Source organism: Dromiciops gliroides, chromosome 5 (assembly GCF_019393635.1).
Source record: "Dromiciops gliroides isolate mDroGli1 chromosome 5, mDroGli1.pri, whole genome shotgun sequence".
NCBI classification, from domain to species: domain Eukaryota; kingdom Metazoa; phylum Chordata; class Mammalia; order Microbiotheria; family Microbiotheriidae; genus Dromiciops; species Dromiciops gliroides.
The window spans coordinates 105,884,548-105,904,152 of NC_057865.1; the positions used below are offsets into that span (position 1 = coordinate 105,884,548).

Consider the following 19,605-nt stretch of genomic DNA (forward strand, 5'->3'; position numbering starts at 1 on the left):
TAAATGCTCACTCTTGTAATTCATCCATCATTACAAAATATCACAGCGATTGGTTAAAATGCATTTGCACTACATGCATAGCCCCTACGTGGTGGCTGCTCATTATCTGTCACTCATAAAACCAAGCTAAGCATGTTTACTCAGGCCCATACTTGCCTTACCACAATATAGCCCATCCCTAAGCCCCCCTTTTCTCTTCAGTCCTGATCTTAACAAAGGTGCTGTCCCTCAGGGTCTTCCATCTGTTTCCTATACACTAACTCTAGACCTTATCCTTCTTGGGTGTTTCCCTTTTTCCTCTGGCCCATGCCTACTGCTAAGTCTCCCTCCTGATTAATCCCTAAGGCACACCAACCAGGTTGGACGTTCAGTTCCGAGTTAAAAGATTGCATCCCTCACCTTGATTGGCTTTCTCACAGATATGCATCATTGTTTACAGTGAGAACCACACAACTCGATGTAATCTATCTGAACCACCAGAAAGTAATAAAAGCATCTGACAGTGTGCCGGAATCACCTATTTCTATCTGGAACGGACCTTAGAGGTCACCTGGTCCAACACCTTTATTTTTCCGAGGAGGAAACTAAGACCCAGAGAAGTGACATGCCATGTCTGTGGTCCCCAGAGAGTTTGAGTGCAAACCCAAAGCTCCACAACCTCAGGTGTTGGGCTGTTTACACTGCACAGAACTGCCCCTCCTCATCCTCCCACTGGTGATCAGGGTAAAGCTGAGCTACCTGCCTCGGGCTGCCAGTGGTAGCTAGGTCAGGGTTAGCGATCAGAAGGAGTGGCTGACAGAGAGAAGTCAAGAGAAGAAGGCAGGCTAGGACAGAAGACAGCCGGCAGAAGCAGAAAGAAGCCGCTTGTTGGCCTAAGTCTGAGTGGAGAATAGACCAGAGTCAGGGAGAACAGAGCTGCCAAGTCCAAGAAGGCAGTAAAAACAGGCATCAGAAGATCAACTATTTGGGAGGTGGAGACTAGAACAGAAGTAGGAAACACAATGTCAGGATGAATTAGAAGGGGGCCAAGAGCAGCCAACAAAATACACAAACTCTCAGGCAGCTAGGTGGCGCAGTGGATAGAGCACCGGCCCTGGATTCAGGAGGACCTGAGTTCAAATCCAGCTGCAGACACTTAACACTTACTAGCTGTGTGACCCTGGGCAAGTCACTTAACCCTCATTGCCCCACCAAAAAAAAAAAAAGAAAGAAAGAAAAGAACAAAAAGAAAGAAATACATAAACTCTTGTCCAGCCATTAAAGGACAGCTTGTTTGGACCAGCATGTGTTCTGTGGCGTGCTCCTTTCTGTTTGAGATCTGTGCGTATGCTGCCCACCAGTCAGGCAGTTGACAAGCATGGGAAATGACCAGAACTAAAAGCCAAAGCTTATGTATTCTTCTACATTAATATTAAAGGGATAAAAATGTAAATGATTGTAACTTTTCTGTCATTTCCACTACCATTTTCCCCATCTCCCAAGCACAAAACCTTGTATTCACCTCCCTTCTACCTTTCTCTTCCCACATTCTATTAGTTGTCAAGTCCTCTCTATCCTTTGCCGCAATAACCCTTGCATCCATCTCATCCTCTCCCATTACACTTCATCACCTCTCCAATTGATCCTTCATAACACCTACAAAAAGAATCTTCTTAATGAAGAGGTCTGACTTTCTCTTCAAAACATTCATTGTTGCCCTGTCATGTACAGGATAAAATATAAACTATTTAAGGCCCTCCACAGCCTGACTTCAATCTACTGGATCTCATGCCCACTTTATATTTTAACCAAACTCACTGTTCTTTGATGTCATTCTCTTCTCCCTCAACTCTGTGCACTTGTAAAGGCCATCTTTTGCCCGGCCTCTGGCGCGCACCTGTGATCTCTGCTATTGGGGACGTTGAGGCTGGTGGATCACTTGAACTAAGAAGTTCTGAGCTGAAGAGCTAAAGCCGTTCCAGTGTCCACACTCAGTATGGCACCAATATGTTTAGTGAGCCCCTTGGAGTGGGACGCTGCTAGGCTGCCTGAAGAGGGACAGACCACCAGCCCAGGTTAGAAATGGAGCATGTCAAAATTTCTGTGCCAGTCAGTAGTGGAATTCAGCCAATAAACGGCTGCTACACTTTTAGCCTGAGTGGAAGCCCAGTTTCCAAAAAAAAATTTTAATCTCACTAGTCATGGAAAGGGCCCTTCCTACTCATCCCTGCCTATTAAAAATCTTTCATTTCCTTCATGGTCAAGCTCAGGTGCCACCTCCTCCATGAATCCTGCTGGATCTTCCTATTTGAAAGTGGGCCTTGCCTCATCAGATTTTCCCAGAGTACCCTGTCTGGGTCCTTTTTTTGTTTCTAACCTCTCACATTTTACCTTGTACCATACTGATTTGTATACATGCCATATCTACCCATGTAGATATGTAAACTTGAGAGCTGGAACTGTGTTGGGGTTTGAAATTTTTTGTTTTTATTTTTTGTATTTCCAGAATCTTTCACTTAATAAATATTGGTTGAACATAGTTGAAATTGGAATGCTTGGGGCGGCTAGGTGGCGCAGTGGATAAAGCACCAGCCCTGGATTCAGGAGTACCTCAGTTCAAATCTGGCCTCAGACACTTGACACTTACTAGCTGTGTGACCCTGGGCAAGTCACGTAACCCCCATTGCCCTGTAAAAAAAAAGGAAAAAGAAATTGGAATGCTTAGTAACAAGTAAAGGCCTTGATGTATTTGGCAATTGAAAGACTTTGTGGAAAGACAACTAATGAAATATAGTACTTCTAAGAAGAATGTCTATAAATGGAAATTCCATGCTTAATTCATGGGGATTATGGACAATGACAAGAGAAGTCAGAGCAAGCGACAAGCCATAGGTGTTGACCAGGCTAGTGAGAATAAACTGGAAAGAATCAAGTAAGGTTTCAGAAGCTATACAATTCAGCCTGGTAGTAACAGTGGACGACTTCAACTGTCCGTAGATTAATTAGTAAAACAAATCAAGATAAGATATGGTAAGATTTTTAGAGAAGACTTCCTTGGGAAAATAATTTTAAAACGCATGAAGAAAGCAAAAATACAATACTTGGTTCTTTGTGAGGAACAGGAAATAGTTCAAGAGGAGTCCGTGAGTGAACAACTCTGTAATTGTGATCATAACTTCACTAAGTTTAGCATTCTGAGAAGAAAAGCTAAAGAATATAATTATGCTGTTAATCAACAGTAGAAAAAGGCACTGCAAAAATGTGGCCATTTTTTGGGGGGGGAATGAAAAGAATAGATTAAAGACTACTAGATTACTCAGATAATGCCATCAGTGGTTAAACATGCCTTCTTGGAAAGGGAGGACAAATGTGTGCCCACACACTGAAAAGGCAGTCAGAATAAAGCCCTGCGTGGCTAATTAGAAAAGTAAGAAACCATTGCAGTGATCATGGGGGTGAACATTTTTTGAATGATGGAAGGTTGCCAAAGGAAGAACAAGGAAACTTACATAAAACATGACAAATCAGGTACAAATAGGGAATTAGATAAGCCAAAAAGAGTTTGAATTCCTAAGGATTCCATGGTTTCTCTAAGTCAAACAGAAGCTGAAATGTCCACTAATATCAGTGCTCTGGGAGGATACAGGTAAGCAAAGGGTACAGGGATTTAAGACTGGTAAGCCACAACTTGTCCCCGCCCCCCCCCCCACTGTAAACTCTTAACTACAGTATGTCCCTCCCACTGTTAATTCTGATGTCCGTATTCCTGACCTTGCCATATCCAGCTTCACTCCGGGATCATGATTTTAGAGCTGGAAGGGACCTTAAAGGCCATTGAGTGCAACCACTTCATTTTACAATTGAAGAAACTCGAGACAAAAAGAGGTTAAGTGACTTACCCAGTTTCACAAGTTTTAACAAATGCCTGAGTTGGGAACTAAACTTGGGTCTCCCTGACTTCAAGTCTAGTGCCCTATCTAGTAACATGCTGTCTCTCATGTTCTCCTAACTTTGCTTGATACGCTAATTAAGCTCCTTTATTACCTAATTTCTTATTTCGATATCTGCTTCATCCCAGATCCCTGATCCCAGTTCCCATCCTAGTAACTTAACTTCTGATTTCAGAAGTACCCTACTGTGACATATTAGTGGCAAGAGCCTGAGTTCCTACCCCTGACAGATTTGCCAGACAGCTATTTGTACTTTCCCCCAAGCAACATGGTCTTCACAGGTGTGCTTGGCATCACTGACAAGAAGTATAAGACTTCAGAAACCAGAAAGACACTCGTGGATGGTTCTCGTGTGCACATCCTACGGCACATGTTTCTGCACAAAACTGTCTCTGAAAAGTTTCTTGCAGTATCTAGTGACATAGCCCTCCAGAGCCTAGTCTAAACCCAGTCCCAAGCTCATAATTCAAATTCTATTAGAATTTGAAGCCACCTTTGAATGCTAGCTCCCTTTGGGGGAGCTTACAGAATTCTTAGTAACTAGAGTGACTACATTTAATTATATAATATCTAACTGGAATGGGACACTGAGGGGGGCCATTTTGAAGATATACTGAGAAACACTCGGTCTTTCCCCACATTTTAGAACCATAACCCCTGGTGCTAGTTCTCGACTTGTCTGGTTGTTTGTTCCAGGAAAACTTGCAGTAGGGACTTGGTGGCGTTTAAAATTAGGAAGATTCAAAATCTGATCTAGTCCAACCCCCTCATTGTACAGTTGAGAAAACTAAAGCCCAAAGAGGTTAGCAATGCCAGCATTTGAACCCAGGTCCTTTTGACCCTAAATTTGGGAGGGTTCCCACTTTCTTATGCTGCCATGTCATTCAGCCCTCAACTCTACACTGTCCTCTCCTCTTGAGTCTCTTGCCCCCTTATCATATCACCAAACTTGTCCTGCAAAGCCTCAGCCTTGGATCACTCCCACCATCCCCTGCCTTCATGCCTACTAATGGTGACTGACCTCACCATTCAACCAAGACTGCTCTCTCTGAAGTTACTAACAGTCTTTTAATTGCAAATCTAATGGTCTTTTCTCAATCTTCAAACTCTTTGACCTCTCTTTAGCCTCTGACACTATCAATCACCCTTTTTCCCCCCTTGATACACTCTTCCCTACAGTTTTTTGTGACTCTACTCTTGACTACTCCTCAGTCTCCTTTGCTGGATCTTTATCCAGGTTGCATCCTCCAACTGTGGCTGTCTTACGGAGCTCTGTCTTGGGCCCTCTTCTCTCTCAATACTATTTCACTTGGTGATCTCATCTGTTCCCATGTATTTCAGTGATCATCTTTATACTGATAATTCATAAATCTACTTATCCATCCCTAATCTCTCTGCTGAGCTTCAGTTTTACATCTCCAACTGCCTATTAAACATCTTGAACTGGAGGTACTATAGACATCTTAAACTCAAAACGTCCAACAAATCTGAACTCATCTGCCCCGCCCCCCAACCCTCCCTTCTTTGACTTCCCTATTAATGTTGAGGGTACCACAATCTTCTAGTCTCCCAAGCTCTAAACCAAAATGTCATCCTTGACTCCTTACTCTCTCACCCTCTGTAACCAATCTAGTGTCAAGACCTGCCACTTTACCTTTGTGAGCTCTCTCCCTTGCTTGCCCCTTCTCTACCCTAACATTGTCACCTTCAGAGCAGCCTCGGTTACAGATTGAGAGCCAGAAGGGAACTTGGAGGTCATCTATTCAAAGTTTTTAAAGTAAGGGGAGGAAAACATGAGTAGGGAACATTTTGTGAAGTTACAAGAATACTAAAATTACTGAATCTTCACAAAACAAGGCTATCCAAAAGTAGTAAATAATTTGACCCAAAACATGCCCCCTCTCACTTTGTGCTGACTGTAGAAGGGAAGCAAGCTACTTTAATGAAGTCAGAGTGGAAAACTGAGAAGTGACTGCCAATCTGAATCCTCTGAGCTAAACAAAATCTCCTCCATAGGACATAAATAGACATTTGGAATAAAAGTAGGTCCAACAGGGGAACCTGTTCCGACATTGAAACATTTCTACCCATAGCTACGTGACTCCTTTAATTCCTCTAACTCGATTGTAAACTTCTTGGAGATGAGGAAGATTGAGTTTCTATTTCTTATAGACTCCTACCCCTTTGAACAAAATATAAGGCTATGCCCACAGTAGAAATTCAGCAAATGCTTTTTAAATGAATACATTAATATTTGCTGTTATATACCCACTACAACATTGGTCAAACTGTTCGAAGAAGGTTAGTAGAAGTAGAAAAAATATATCTAACTTTCATGTAGACACACAAGAAAAGACAGTTTTGTTTGGCTGATTCAGATGTATTATCATTATTGGGAATTGGTTGAGTGCTGTGTGATGAGTTGATTAGAGCTGTCAAGCCATGTTATGAAGAGGAGCTACTCTACATTACTGTTTCCCAGCCATGTGTCATGCCACTTTAGCAGGTTACAGAGACATCTTTGATGGGCTGCAGTGCCCTGGATTTCCTTGTTCCCTATTGTCAATTTTTGACCAGAAAGGCAGATGATTGGGGGGGGGGGAGGGGAGAAGGAAAAGAAAGAGTAGTTACTATGGTAGAAGCAAAATAATGTATGTGAATTATGTTGTCAGGAAAGGAGAGGCCAAGAAGGGAAGGTAGAAGAGGGATGTGTCATGAACTAAAAGATGAAAAATACTGTTCCATGTAGTGGCTTAGATGTTACCCTGACAAAGGTTGGAGGAGTCAAGACTAGACGTCCTCTCACAGTTCCTTCCAATCCCACAATTCTGTTATTCCCTGGAAAGTAGCTGAATTTAAAGCATTGCTTTGGTTAGCTAGAGGTTATGAAAAAAGCACTGACCAGGAAATATTTGACTTAGTATAATGGGTGATTTAAGCACATTGTTTCAAAGTTAGAATCTAAAAGCTGGTCTCAAGTAGAAGCTTCCCATTTTCCCTATCAGTAACAAAAGCAGATCATTCAACCCGAGGTCTGTGGGTTTTGCCAAAACATACAGTAGACCTGAAAAGATGCAACTTCCCTGTGAAGGTGCCTGTCTGAAGCATTTGTTCCTACCACACAGGATAATTCACAGAGCTAGTGTCCCCTATCACTTCATGCTGCCTCCTTATCAACCAAGATCTTAGGCCCATTCAGTGTATGATTTATTAAGCTGGGTGTGTCATGGTATAATCATCATAATAATTCTCATTTAGATAGCATTTAAATTTTGCTTTCACATCCATTATTTCACTGGATCCTTACTACACCAATCCCTGTACAAATCCAGGTTGTATTTAGTGCTTGCCACTATGCTAGACTCTGGATTATTAGTACATGTATGTTCACAGGTAAAGAAACTGAGTCCTGGGTTTTCACATTTCAAACACAGTGTTCTTTTTCTTTGTACTACTCTAGCTCTGAGAGACAAAATATACAGGAAACAATTAAAGAATACATGCTAATGATGGACAATAAAGTATAAATTACATATGTGACATGAACTATAAAGCTAGGGAATAATTAAAGTAATGTAAGGGTAGTCAGGGACAGTTCCTTCACTCAAACCAGTTTTTGCCTATTGCTTGAAGAAAGTGGTGCATAAGAAAGTACAATAGGAATAATATGTTTTTGTTTTTTTGTTTTGTTTTGTTTTATGGGACAATGAGGGTTAAGTGACTTGCCCAGGGTCACACAGCTAGTAAGTGTCAAGTGTCTGAGGTCAGATTTGAACTCAGGTCCTCCTGAATCCAGGGTCGGTGCTTTATCCACTGCGCCACCTAGCTGCCCCCCAAGAGGCACGATATGAAGAAAGACTTGTATTATGAACTGGAGTGCTTGTTGGGTATAAAGTTGGACAAAGATAGGGGGAGAAGGATATAGGATCTACAAAAGGCTAGGAAGAAGAGGAATTGGGATTTTAAGGGGCTAGGCCACTTCCATAGTTTGAACGAGCTGCTTTTTCTGTTTAATGTGTTTGTTCCTACTGGAGTTGTTCCCAACACTGAGTTTGATTTCTTTACTCTTTCCTATCCATTTCCTTTTTATCATGCAGAAATCATCCATTGCCATGACAACATAATGCAATCAGTGAACTGTAGCAGTTATATTTTCTATATTCAGGAGTGGTGTGATATCAAGGCCATTTAAACAAACCTCTCTGTCACCCTTTCCCTATCTCTGTCTTGCTTTTATTAAACTAACTCATAATGGAATTGATAAACCATCAACAATAATTAGGCACAGTGGTAGAGTGAATCCCAATAATGTCAACATAGATAAGCCTAATGAACTCTGTTGTAGTCTCAAATATTTATATGCTTTTAAAAAATCAGTTCTTTAATATGTACATATTTTACTTATATTTTACATGCAAATAAAGTATAAGTAGGAATTTCTGGATATAAAATGGACTGAAAACAAACTAGGAAACTGATTCATTGAGACTTTTCCCAAACTGTGAACATTTACGTTTCATGCAAATCTGGAAATATTTGTAATATACTCATGGTTGAATATTCTAAATACTCATATCAAATTAAGTCAGTTTAATATAAATATACCTTATATATATATAAAATAAAAGAATAGATACATACATACTGAATCAAGTACAATTTGGCTTAAATTCTTGCTTGGATTCTTTTGTGGATCTGTGATCTTGGTGGTGTGGGTACTCACACAACCACACCCCTCCACAATGTGTGGCTCTTGTTTGTGTCCTCTCATAAATACTCAGCAAGTGGTTCCATCCAACATCCCAGAGGCCAGCTCTTGATATCTTGACTTTATGTATATATGAGTACAGCCCTTAGGATATCCATCAGGTGGTATCTTTCACTCTTGCTCCATGACTAGACCATCTCATTTTTCAGCCATACATCTTTCTGATATCCTTTAGGGCATTTATGTATTTTCCATTGGTGGTATGCTGTAACCTACTCTCATCTACCCTATGTGCCTGTGGATGACCTGCTACTTTAATTTCTCAGAGACTATGGTATGCTATATTTCCTAGCTTTAAGAGACTAAAAATGTTACCTTCACTATAGGCAAGTGGCTGCCCCTTTGGGTTGGGAGACACTTCTAATTCAAATAGAGAGAAAAGGAATTTCAGGCCTTTGAAGAGGTTATTGGGTGTACTCTTGAACAGGTTATAACAAGATGATTTTATTTTAATCTATCCCAGACCTCATGCAAATCATTTCTTATAAGAAATTCTTAGCATTGAAAGTGAAAGTCTGTTCTCTCACCCCATCAGCTCTTCTATATTCAAATTCATATTCAGTAAGCATTTTTATTCTGTCCACTCTGTGCTGGGTATTGTTCTAGGTGCCAGGGATACAAAGACAGAAATAAAAACAATTCTCTACCCTCAAGGAGCATAATTGTCCTGGGGAAATGGAATATGTTCACAGTTAAGTAAATTCAAAATAGACACAAAGGCATTTCCCGGAGGGGAAAGTTGCTAATCAGAAAAAGGCCCAATATAGGAGGTGATACTTGAGCTGAGCTTTGAAAGAATCCCAAGTATTTCAAGAAGTGGACAGGAGAAGGAAGTGCATTCAGACAGACACCAAGCACACAACCTGCACCGAGGCAGCGAGGCCAGAGGTGGCATGGCCTATATGGGGAATTGAAGCCGGCCAGTTTGATTGGAATGTAGAGCACGTGAGGGGGACTGGGATGAAATCAGTCTGGAAAAAGAGATTGAAGCCAGATTGTGAAGAGTTTTAAATCCCAAAGAGTGGCTTGCATTTTATCTGAAGACCACAGGAAGCCACTGAAGTGACTTGATCAGAGTGACATGGTCAGAACTGTGCTTTAGAAATACCACATGGGGGGCAGCTAGGAGGTACAGTGGATAAAGCACTGGCCCTGGATTCAGGAAGACCTGAGTTCAAATCCAGCCTCAGATACTTGACACTTATTAGCTGTGTGACCCTGGGCAAATCACTTAATTCTCATTGCCCTGCAAAAAGAAAAAAGAAAAAAAAAAAGAAATACCATGTGGTATTTCTGGAGGCAGGGTTGGAGAAGGGAGAGGCTAGAAGTAGAAAAGTTCATTAGGAACATTGTGCAGTAACCCAGGTAAGGGATGAATGAGAACCTGAATTAGGCTGAAAGAGTAGAGGGAAGGGGATGGATATGAGAAATGTTGTCAAGGTTTGGCAGCTACATGGACACGGGAATCAAGGGAAGAGTGAAAAGTCAAGAATGACTCAGGTTGTGAACTTGGGTGACTGGAAGGAGAGGCCTTTGTCACACAGGAAGTGAGGAAGGCACTGGCCCTCTGCATGATACTCAGAGGGATGTGGCACCTTGCTTGTTATTGCTGAACAGATAGTTTTTCTTTACATTGAGCTGAGTTGGCCTCCCTGTAATCAGGTGGGTAACACTAGATATGCCTAATTTGAATGCCATTTGAGGTCAAATTGTGGCCAGTTTCAGGATTTGTCTTCAATGTATATATATTTTACTATAGTAATCAAAACTACAAAAAAAAAGTTAACATTTTCTACCTACAGGTGATATGTTCCTCAGAAGTTAGCATGGTAGAGTGGGAAGAGCATTGACCCTGGGGTCAGAGGATGTGGGTTCAAATCCCATCCCAGCAGTATCAACTCAGTATTACTCTGGGCAAGTCACTTAACACCCCTGGGTCTAAGTTTACTCATCTGTAAAATGAGGGGATTGAACTAGGTGGCCTCTTAGGTGCCTTCCAGCTCTTGAGCTACAGTTCTCTAGGTTCTATGTATACTCATGTTCTAAATGCACTCTAGACATTACTTAAGGAACCCTACTGTGAACTCTTTGTAAACATGAATAACCCTATTGCCCCATACACACATACACACACACACACACACAAATTACAGTTTTACTTGTGACTTTTCAAGAGAGATTGCTTATACCAGAGTTTCTTAAACTTTATCCACTTGTGACCCCTTTGCACCTGAGAAATTTTATGTGACCCTAGGTATATAGGTATATAAAATATTTTATATATAAAAATACATAATGTTTTACTGTTGCCAAATTTTTCTCCACCCCAACATTCAGTTTAAGAAGCTTTGGCTTATACAACATTGTATCTAGCAAGCAGAATGCATTTTTGTTTCATTTTAGTGTGAAATAATGTGCCTGTGTGTGCTTCAGGTAATTAATTATCAGAGGACTTTTTGGCTTTGTCAGGGTCCTACAACCTCTGACTGGCGTGTCCCTCCATTTTGACACAAGTACGCAAGAGACAACTCAGAAAGTATTGTCCAGGACCCAGCTGTCACTGACCTTGTGACCCAGAATCATCCTAGCCTAAAACCCCTTTTGTGTTTCCTTGCTGGAGGAGGCAACCTTTCAGCTTAACCTTATATACAAGAATTTTCCAGGGAACACAGACCCAAGAAAGCTGCCCAGGAATACAAGATGCCCTCCAATGCTGGAGCCTCACTGCTCTACCACGAAGAAACCTCACCAGGTTTTCTACTTTCCCTCTTGTTCAAACCATCAGCCAGCTCTACAACCCAGTGTAAGGGCCTTTCTAAGAACACAAGCCCACAGGTTCTGAGTCTTCCTCTTCCCTTTTTTCTGCTGCCTAGAGGTAGCCTCAGAATATAGAGATGCTATGTGCTATGGTTATTGCCTTCCTACTCCCACCTGCCTCATTGATTGTGGTAACCAGAGTACAGGGGAGGGGACACACCAGGTATGCCTGTGTCCACAGAGGAACCGCAGAATCATACATCACCCTTCTGTTGCAGTGGGCACCACAGAATTAGCTCTGTTTGCTGGAAGCCCTTGAAACTTGATGGTTTTTTATTTCATAAATTACTTCCCAGGCATTCTCATTGCATAGTGGATGAGCATTTGAAGATATAGGATTCCTATGCTGGGCTCAGTGTCTGCCATCATAGCCTGCTTATCCAAGCAGAGTGTCTAATGGGCCAAGCTCCACTCTCTCTACACATTGCTTTCATGCAGAGAAGATTACCCCCCAACACTAATTCCTTGTGAGCCCCAGAGTTACCATCTGACAGCCCTTTATACACTTGAATGACTGATTTCTATCTCCTTAAATCTCTTCTTGTCCAAATTAAACAGCTCTAGTCCCTTCAGCCCTTTCTTCACTATCCTAGTTGCAACTCCTTTGGCCTTCCTAAACGATGGTACCCAAAACCGAACATCATCATTGTACTCCAGATGTTGTCAGACCACAGCAAATTACAATGGTATTGTCACCTCCTAGTCCTAAACATTATGTTTCTCTGAATGCAATTGAAGATTGCATTAGCTTTTTTGGCTGCCTTTCATCCCACTATTGATTCATATTGAACTTACAGCAAACCAGATCTTTTTCTTAGCCACACCTCTCCCCCCAACCCTCACCCCGTCTTATATGGAGTTGATTTTTTGGACTCAAGTGTAAAACTTCCATCTTACTACTTTGGTCCAGTATTTTAGCCTGTAAAGGTTTTTTAAAATCCTGACTGTTTGTTCCCCCTGATCTCCTCCATTAAGTCACACACTCTTTGAGGGTAGGAAGTAGTTCTTATTTTGTATTCCTCCCACCCCCAAATCTATACCCAGGAGGATCTTCATAATCATCGATGACAGCAGGTTTTATTTTGCAGCCTTTCTCATGGTACCTCTTCTTTTCCTCCTTGTGTTTTCAGCACTCTCTCCAAACAAAGAAAAAATGTCATCAGCTGTGTCACGGTTCATGACTCTCCTTACTCTGATTCCTCCAGCAACAACAGCCCCTACACCATGCAGCATCGAGCAGGCCACAACAATGCAAACACCTATGAACCCAAGGGGGCGCTGGAGAGCCACTGCAGCGGGAATCCCCGAACTATCATTGTGCCACCCCTGAAAACCCAGGCCAGCGAAGTGTTGGTGGAGTGTGATAGCCTAGTACCAGGTAATGTGGGGCACAACAGGGAAGTCTCCCTGATGGTTAGCTTTCCTGCTTTCTGTTATAGATAAATTGTATATGAAGTCTGGGGCTCAGTGCTAGCAATCAAGAGTTCTGGTCTCTTCAACTAGCCAGCCAAAATGGGGACATAGAGGGAGGGAGGGACAGAATGAACGATGATGAGGAGGAATCATGAGGCAGAGAAAGAGGGGAAAAGTATTCTTGAAACACATTAAACTTTTTATTCATTTAATAAGTAAATAAAACCTCGTTCATTTGGAGCCCACTAATCTGAACCTGGTGCTACTTAGGAACTTCAAGGGAAGTTTACTCTTAAATCATCTATGAAAAAGGGTTTGTTGAGGAAATTAATAGTGTCAACAAGATTATAAGAACATTGTTTAACCTACTAATGTAAAACTTTTCATTCACCAAAAAATTTTGATATCACGGCTTTACAGATAATTAATATTACATATCACCTATAATTCTTATCTCTTCACTAAAATAGGCAGGTTGGAATTCTACCTAGAAAAACTTGCCATATGAACTTAAAACTATAGTTTCCTAAAAATACTTTATAATTCAGACCATTATTTCAGTCTGTTCTTCTGTCTATTTATTCGAAATTAGTGAGATTTGACTACACAAACTAATGCAAAACAACCATGATTCAATACATTCTGGCATGATGGTGAGGGTTGGGAGTGGCTGAATATTCCCATCACCAAGCAGCATTCTTCACAGGTAAGCACTGCATCTCATGTAGTGGGTTTCCAAAATGAACAGAAGACTTCTTAGTGGTGCTTGTAGCTCAAAGACAGGCAAACAAGGTCTTCAAGGCACAGGTAAGTGAAGGCAAAATGGAGCCTGATGATCCCCTACATTAAACTTGCTTTGAAAAGAAAAGATCAAAACAAAGACTGCCTCTTGTTCTCGTGCTTCTATTTCAGGAGGATATCTATAATGATATGAAGGTAAATAAGGACAGTGTCTTGAAATAGGGGAAAGTAAAACTAAGGAATAATGTAATTAACATAGAAAAGTTGAACAGTCTGTGCTGATTTATATTCCTATTCAACCTCACTCCAGTAGAAAAATAAGTAAAGAGATAGGGTACCAGAAGGAAGTCAGTATTCCCTTCAGGTTGCCTCGCAGAGGTCGCTCCCTCCCTAACACAAGCAGGCAGGTAACTAGACACAGCAAGTCTTGGAGCTGCTCAGGATCTTAAAATCATCTGTTGTTCCCCCTATGATTTCCAAGACTGATTGTTATAAAGGAGAATAATGACCACTTGATCTTCCTGTGTTAGAATTAGAAGCAATAGTCAGAAATCAATGACCTACATTGTACCCCATCACTGCACAGATGAGGGAAGTGAGGCTCAGAGAATGATTAGTAAGAAGAGGTTATAAATTACAGGAACTATTTTGTTTAGACATGAAAAGTAAGTAATAAAGAATTTTCTATTAGGATTGACTCTGAAACATTATTATGGGAGACTCTGGATCCACTTGGTCTCAGCTGATTCAGATACCATCACTCCAAGAGATAGCCACGTAGAGAAGTATTTATCAGCCTTGGAAGTTCTGGGGTTGTTGGGGGTTTTTTCCTAGCCCATTGAATTCCAGAGTCTACATTGGACCAATCTCATTTTTGAGAGGAAGACTCAAGTGTCCTTCTGCACCTTTTCTACAAGATATCCTCCTCTCCTAAATAACCAAACTCATCTTTCAGCTGCCCAAGCTTGCCAGTCCCCAGTGGCTTCCATTTTTTATCCCAGAAAGAACTGATAGGTCATTTTGTATCTGAAATATGCTATGGTAGAAAAAGTGGTAGATTTGGACTCAGATCATCTGGGTTCAAATCCTGACTGCTTCTTCCTGTCTGTATTGATGTTTGACAAGCTATTTAACATCAAAAGGAGGGATTAAACTAGATAATCTCTGAAGTCCTTTCCAGCACCAACTCTGTGTCCTATGATGGAGAAATACAAATTGGCCTATGCTGAGATTTACTGAACCTGGCTAGCATCTGGGCTCTTATCCATCTCTCAAATTCTGTCATTCTGGACTTAATAGATATTGCTTATCATCATCAGCCACCTTTATTGACTACCCACTGTGTTGCAATGTACTCTGTATGCTAGATGTTTAGTAACTAATGTAAGGTCTTCCATGCTCTAGTTAAACATAACTGCATGGTCATAACTCTAAACCATGACAAACATCCATAGCCCATTTTAAAGCCCCATCGTCTAACCTTTGGAATGGGGCTGATGTTTAGCCCAGTGCATAGGGTCAGGCGGTAATCAATTTCTGTGGTATCGGTGACACAAATTCTCGCTTTGCTTCCTCATCTAAAGTCATTTTACAAAGATATGCTTAGATCTGAGGTTAAAGGGTATGGGCGAGATCGTTTGCTTTGAACTGATGGAAGACAAGCGCAGGGCATTTAAGTATACAAGGCAGTGACATGACTTCATGTCCTTTGGAGGAAAGAGGAAACTCTCATAATAAGAAACCTCAGCCAATTCCTTCCATTTCATTGGTTTAGAAACAACCAGGGTTCTTTTCAGTGAGGAGAAGAAAGCTTGAATTTTGGAGGGCCAAGCAGAAGTGACTGGGGGGAGACTTTAATTCCAGAGGCTCAAGTTGAATGGTAAAGGTTAGCATTCCATCCGTCTGAATATGAGTGAGCACAAAGAGAAACTTAAAAACTGGAAAAAATGCAACTACAATCATCACTTGGTTGTTTCAGGGGGATTTCCATTGCTCTAGTAAATGTTTCAATTTAATCTTTATTAAAAGTCTGTTTAGCTGTTTTGCTATTTTATATTAAAATGTATAGAAATGAATGGCTGTGAATCTGAGGCATGAGCAAAGGCAGTGACAGGGAAAGTGTGCAACTTGCAGTTAAAACCATGAGAAGATGAAATGAAACATAAAAGCATAGAGGGGGCAGCTAGGTGGCACAGTGGATAAAGCACTGGCCCTGGATTCAGGAGGGCCTGAGTTCAAATCCGGCCTCAGGCACTTGACACTTACTAGTTATGTGACCCTGAGTAAGTCACTTAACCCTCATTGCCCTGAAAAATAAATAAATGAATGAATGAATGAACGAACAAACAAACATAAAAGCATAAAAGTTTTCCTGCAGCCGAAGCCACAGGAGCCCCCACCTAGGGATCACCCCCTCAACGTTCACTTCTTTTTCCTCAGGAGACTCATGAGGTCTGTCCACTTCCAAAGAGCAGCCTGGGGTGGGGAGGTGGGTATTTATGGGCATGATTGCATGAAGAACATACTCAATTTAATATAAGCAGAACTGGAAGGTAGATATAAAACTACTTGAGATGGGTTTGTGTTTCTTGCTTTATATTAAGAATTAAAAGGCTTGGGTTGGGTCCTGACCAGTGCTCCTGCTGGTTTGCTTGGGATTTTTTGTTGTTGTTTTTTAAGTTGCAGATAGATGACACCCTGCCAGATAAGCAACAAACTAAAAACTCGATAGTTGTATGAATTTAGTTAGAGGCTTGGTTTGCTTATTTGCCCAAATGAATCTATTATGTGCTAAAATTCCAAGCAGTGTGATAGAAATATAGGGCAAGAGACCATCCGTTAGTTATCAACTCTAAGACTCACTCTAGAAGAAGAGAAAAGATTCATTTACAATCACTCTCCCCAGCTCTCTCTCCACAACTAGCTTCCCTGCGGGGAGCCTGACACTTGAGCTACCCCTATCCCAGTAATCTAAAAAGAATTGGGAAAATGTGACTGGGGGGTGGGAAGGAGGGAAGAGTGCTTGCCTTCCTTACCCCAACTTTCAATACTGAGTGAGGGGCAGAACTGGCAGCCTGAAGAGAAACCATAGGTGGCCCTTGCTCAAGAAGCTAGAGACTACAGGCAGCCTGGGCCACCTACATTAGGAATCCAGGGATATTCAGAAGGGCTTCTGAGTGTGATGTTTAAAATCTAATGTGTGGTCACCTTATTCCTGTCCCAAGTGTAGGGAAAGTGTAGGGTTTACTTATAAATTAAAAGCTTTAGCACCAGTTTTGGGCATTAAGCATTTATTAGTGAAAAAGAAAACATCTGGGTCAGAAAGCCAAGAAAAAGCCTATCTACCCTAGAAGAGAGATAAGAGTTCAGCCTGGCCCTCTTCTTCTCCCAAGTCCTCCACCACTAGGCTGTTTGAGAGAACTGCCCCAGGATCCTTCTTCAGCGTCCTGAAGAGAAGCAGCCTTTCCACTCTGCTTTAAGCTAATTGACTAGCATCACCCAGAGCCATTCACTGGACTTCAGGGTGGTCCTGTGTTGAGGTCAGAGTTTACACCTTCTGAGAGCTAGCATCTCAGATAGGTGTGGTTTCAATCAAGTCACCTTAAGTGAGTCAATCCTATCAGTCCAAATCAATTTAGGGCCTTTGGGCAAAGCCCATTATTTTCTTTCATAAGGAACTTTCTATTTTGCTTAGTTGCCATCTTCCCTCACTAGAAATAGTAGAAATACTGTCTAAATCTCAGTGCCTATAGGTCCTCAGCTCCCTTCCCAAGTCCAACCTCCACCCTCTTTGTTGTTGTTCAGTTGTTTTTCAGTCATGTTGGACTCTTCATTACCCCTTTGGGGGTTTTCTTGACAAAGATACTGGAGTGGTTTGCCATTTCCTTCTCTAGCTCATTTTACAGATGAAGAAATTGAGGCAAATAGGGTTAAGTGACTTTCCCAGGGACAGAGCTAATAACATGTCTGAGGTAAGATTTGAACTCAGAAACATCAGTCTTTCTGACTCCAGGCTTGGCACTGTGCCCACTAACTGCCTTTCCCACCATTACTTTATCCTCTAAGATAGTAGTGTCAAATAAAAGCAGGGGTATTCCTGCGGCCACTTATCAACTTGGAAAACCACACATTATCTGTGTTTGATTGCATTTCTATTTGTTCTGTTAAATATTTCCCAATGACATTAGTCTGCTTCAGCCACACTCAGGATATTGCCACAGACATTTCTGCTTTAAGGAGTTTATCCAAGCCATGACTCACTAGGTACCCTTAGCCCTATATTACAGTTTTGGCAAGGTACTGGCCAAAGTGAGAGATGATCCCAACCTTAGCAAAGCCTTCATCAGCCCCATGCCTGCCTCCAGATGTACCCCACTAGAACAGATGGGTTGGAAATTAAAAAGGGAAAAGAAAGGGTTATATATTCCAAAGAGGATCCTCTTTGATGGGAAAGATTAGGGGGAGGAGGTCCCATAGTATTCTTCCCAAATTAAGTAGGAAACTTTTTACCTTTGTAGATAGGCCAAGCACCTGAAGTGATAGTGCCAAATTTGCTAAACTGATTCAGTCTTCCCCAGGTTCTAGAAAAATCCTAACAATAGCTACTGTAATAAAAAGGCCATATGTTCATTTGTGATTACTAAAAATATTAATAATAAAAGATTTTATGTAGTGCTTTATAGTTCTATAAATCCCAGTGTAGAAAATCAAATTAAATCCTCAAAATGATCATGTGAGATTAATATATTGGGCAAGTATATTATCCCCATTGTATAGATGAGCAAACAGGCTCATGGAGGTTATAACTTCTACTAATCAGAAGTACATTACCAACATGTATAAAGAATTTGTAGAGGATAAAGATAAGAGCTTGTTGAATATTAGCTACTAGAACCTGTTTCTTTGATATGTGTTCAAACCTAATCATGTTTTTTCATGGGTTATAATGAATAGCCTATATGCTACAAGTATACACATAAAGTCAAGAGATCTAGAAGGAAGAACTAGTCTCAGTGTGTTGGATGGATGATTTATTGGAGAACACAAATATGTCAGAGGATGAGAAGGCAAAGATGTGAGTGGGTTGCAACCTGTGCCACTGGAGGGAGTATCCCCATGGAGGAGATCACAGGTCCATTGAAGTATTGAATTACACTTAGTGGTGCTTTGTGGCTGCCTGAAGTGGGAGTGGGACCATAAGAACAGGAGAGGGAGTAGCAAGGACAACAGAGATCCCACAGCATCCCTCATGGTCTGCCATGGCAAATGGAGTAAAGGAGGTATGAGAGATAAGAGTAGCATGTCCCACTCCCAGTTTAAAAAAAAAAGGAATCTGAAGAAAATAGGGAAAAGTGCTTTGTTATGGGGGAAGAAGATTCCTTGATTTTCAGTTGAGTGAAGAGTTTCTGAATAGTTCAAACAAAAAGTCTTAAAGGATACAGATTAGAATAGGAAGATGGTATTTCATGGGGGGAGTACCCTTTTACTAATCCAGAGAAAGAACAAAGGGGGAAGATATCTTAGATACTCAAGATCCAAAAAACCCTCTGGCAACCTCCCAAGTAACTTGTCCCACAGAGACATAGGCTAAGATTGCAAGGAGTGAGTCAGTTTTCCAGGCATAGGTTACCTAGGAATTGGCAAGAGTGAGAGACACTTGTTGTTCAGTTTCTAATGGTCTGCAACGACATGGTCATTGTTAAAGGATTTTTAAGTCTTTTGAAACAAGTCATAGGATGAGGAAATAGGTACCAAACTGAAGCCCAGATCCATTACCAAAGACACATTGCAAAGATCAGACAGGTACTGCTCTGAATCCTGAAACCACAGCACTGTCATCACCTCATGGTGACATTCTAAAACTACAGTAAAAGTTACTGAGATTTGAGGCACAGGGACTGGAATTGAGGAAATGGGTATCAAAAAGTAATGCATTCT

The 19,605-nt window shown here is 41.2% G+C and overlaps 1 protein-coding gene across 9 annotated transcripts in view; it reads left to right on the forward strand.

The window, feature by feature from the left end:
• Positions 1 to 19,605, forward strand: part of HIPK2 (homeodomain interacting protein kinase 2) — a 215,376-nt gene that overhangs the window by 186,375 nt on the left and 9,396 nt on the right. For 8 of the 9 annotated variants that reach the window (XM_043966155.1, XM_043966156.1, XM_043966159.1 and 5 more), the window contains exon 13: positions 12,645 to 12,892. In XM_043966155.1, coding sequence (XP_043822090.1) covers positions 12,645 to 12,892 — 248 coding nt within the window. The remainder of the gene's footprint in view (positions 1 to 12,644; positions 12,893 to 19,605) is intronic. The other variant, XM_043966158.1, reaches the window with a different exon arrangement.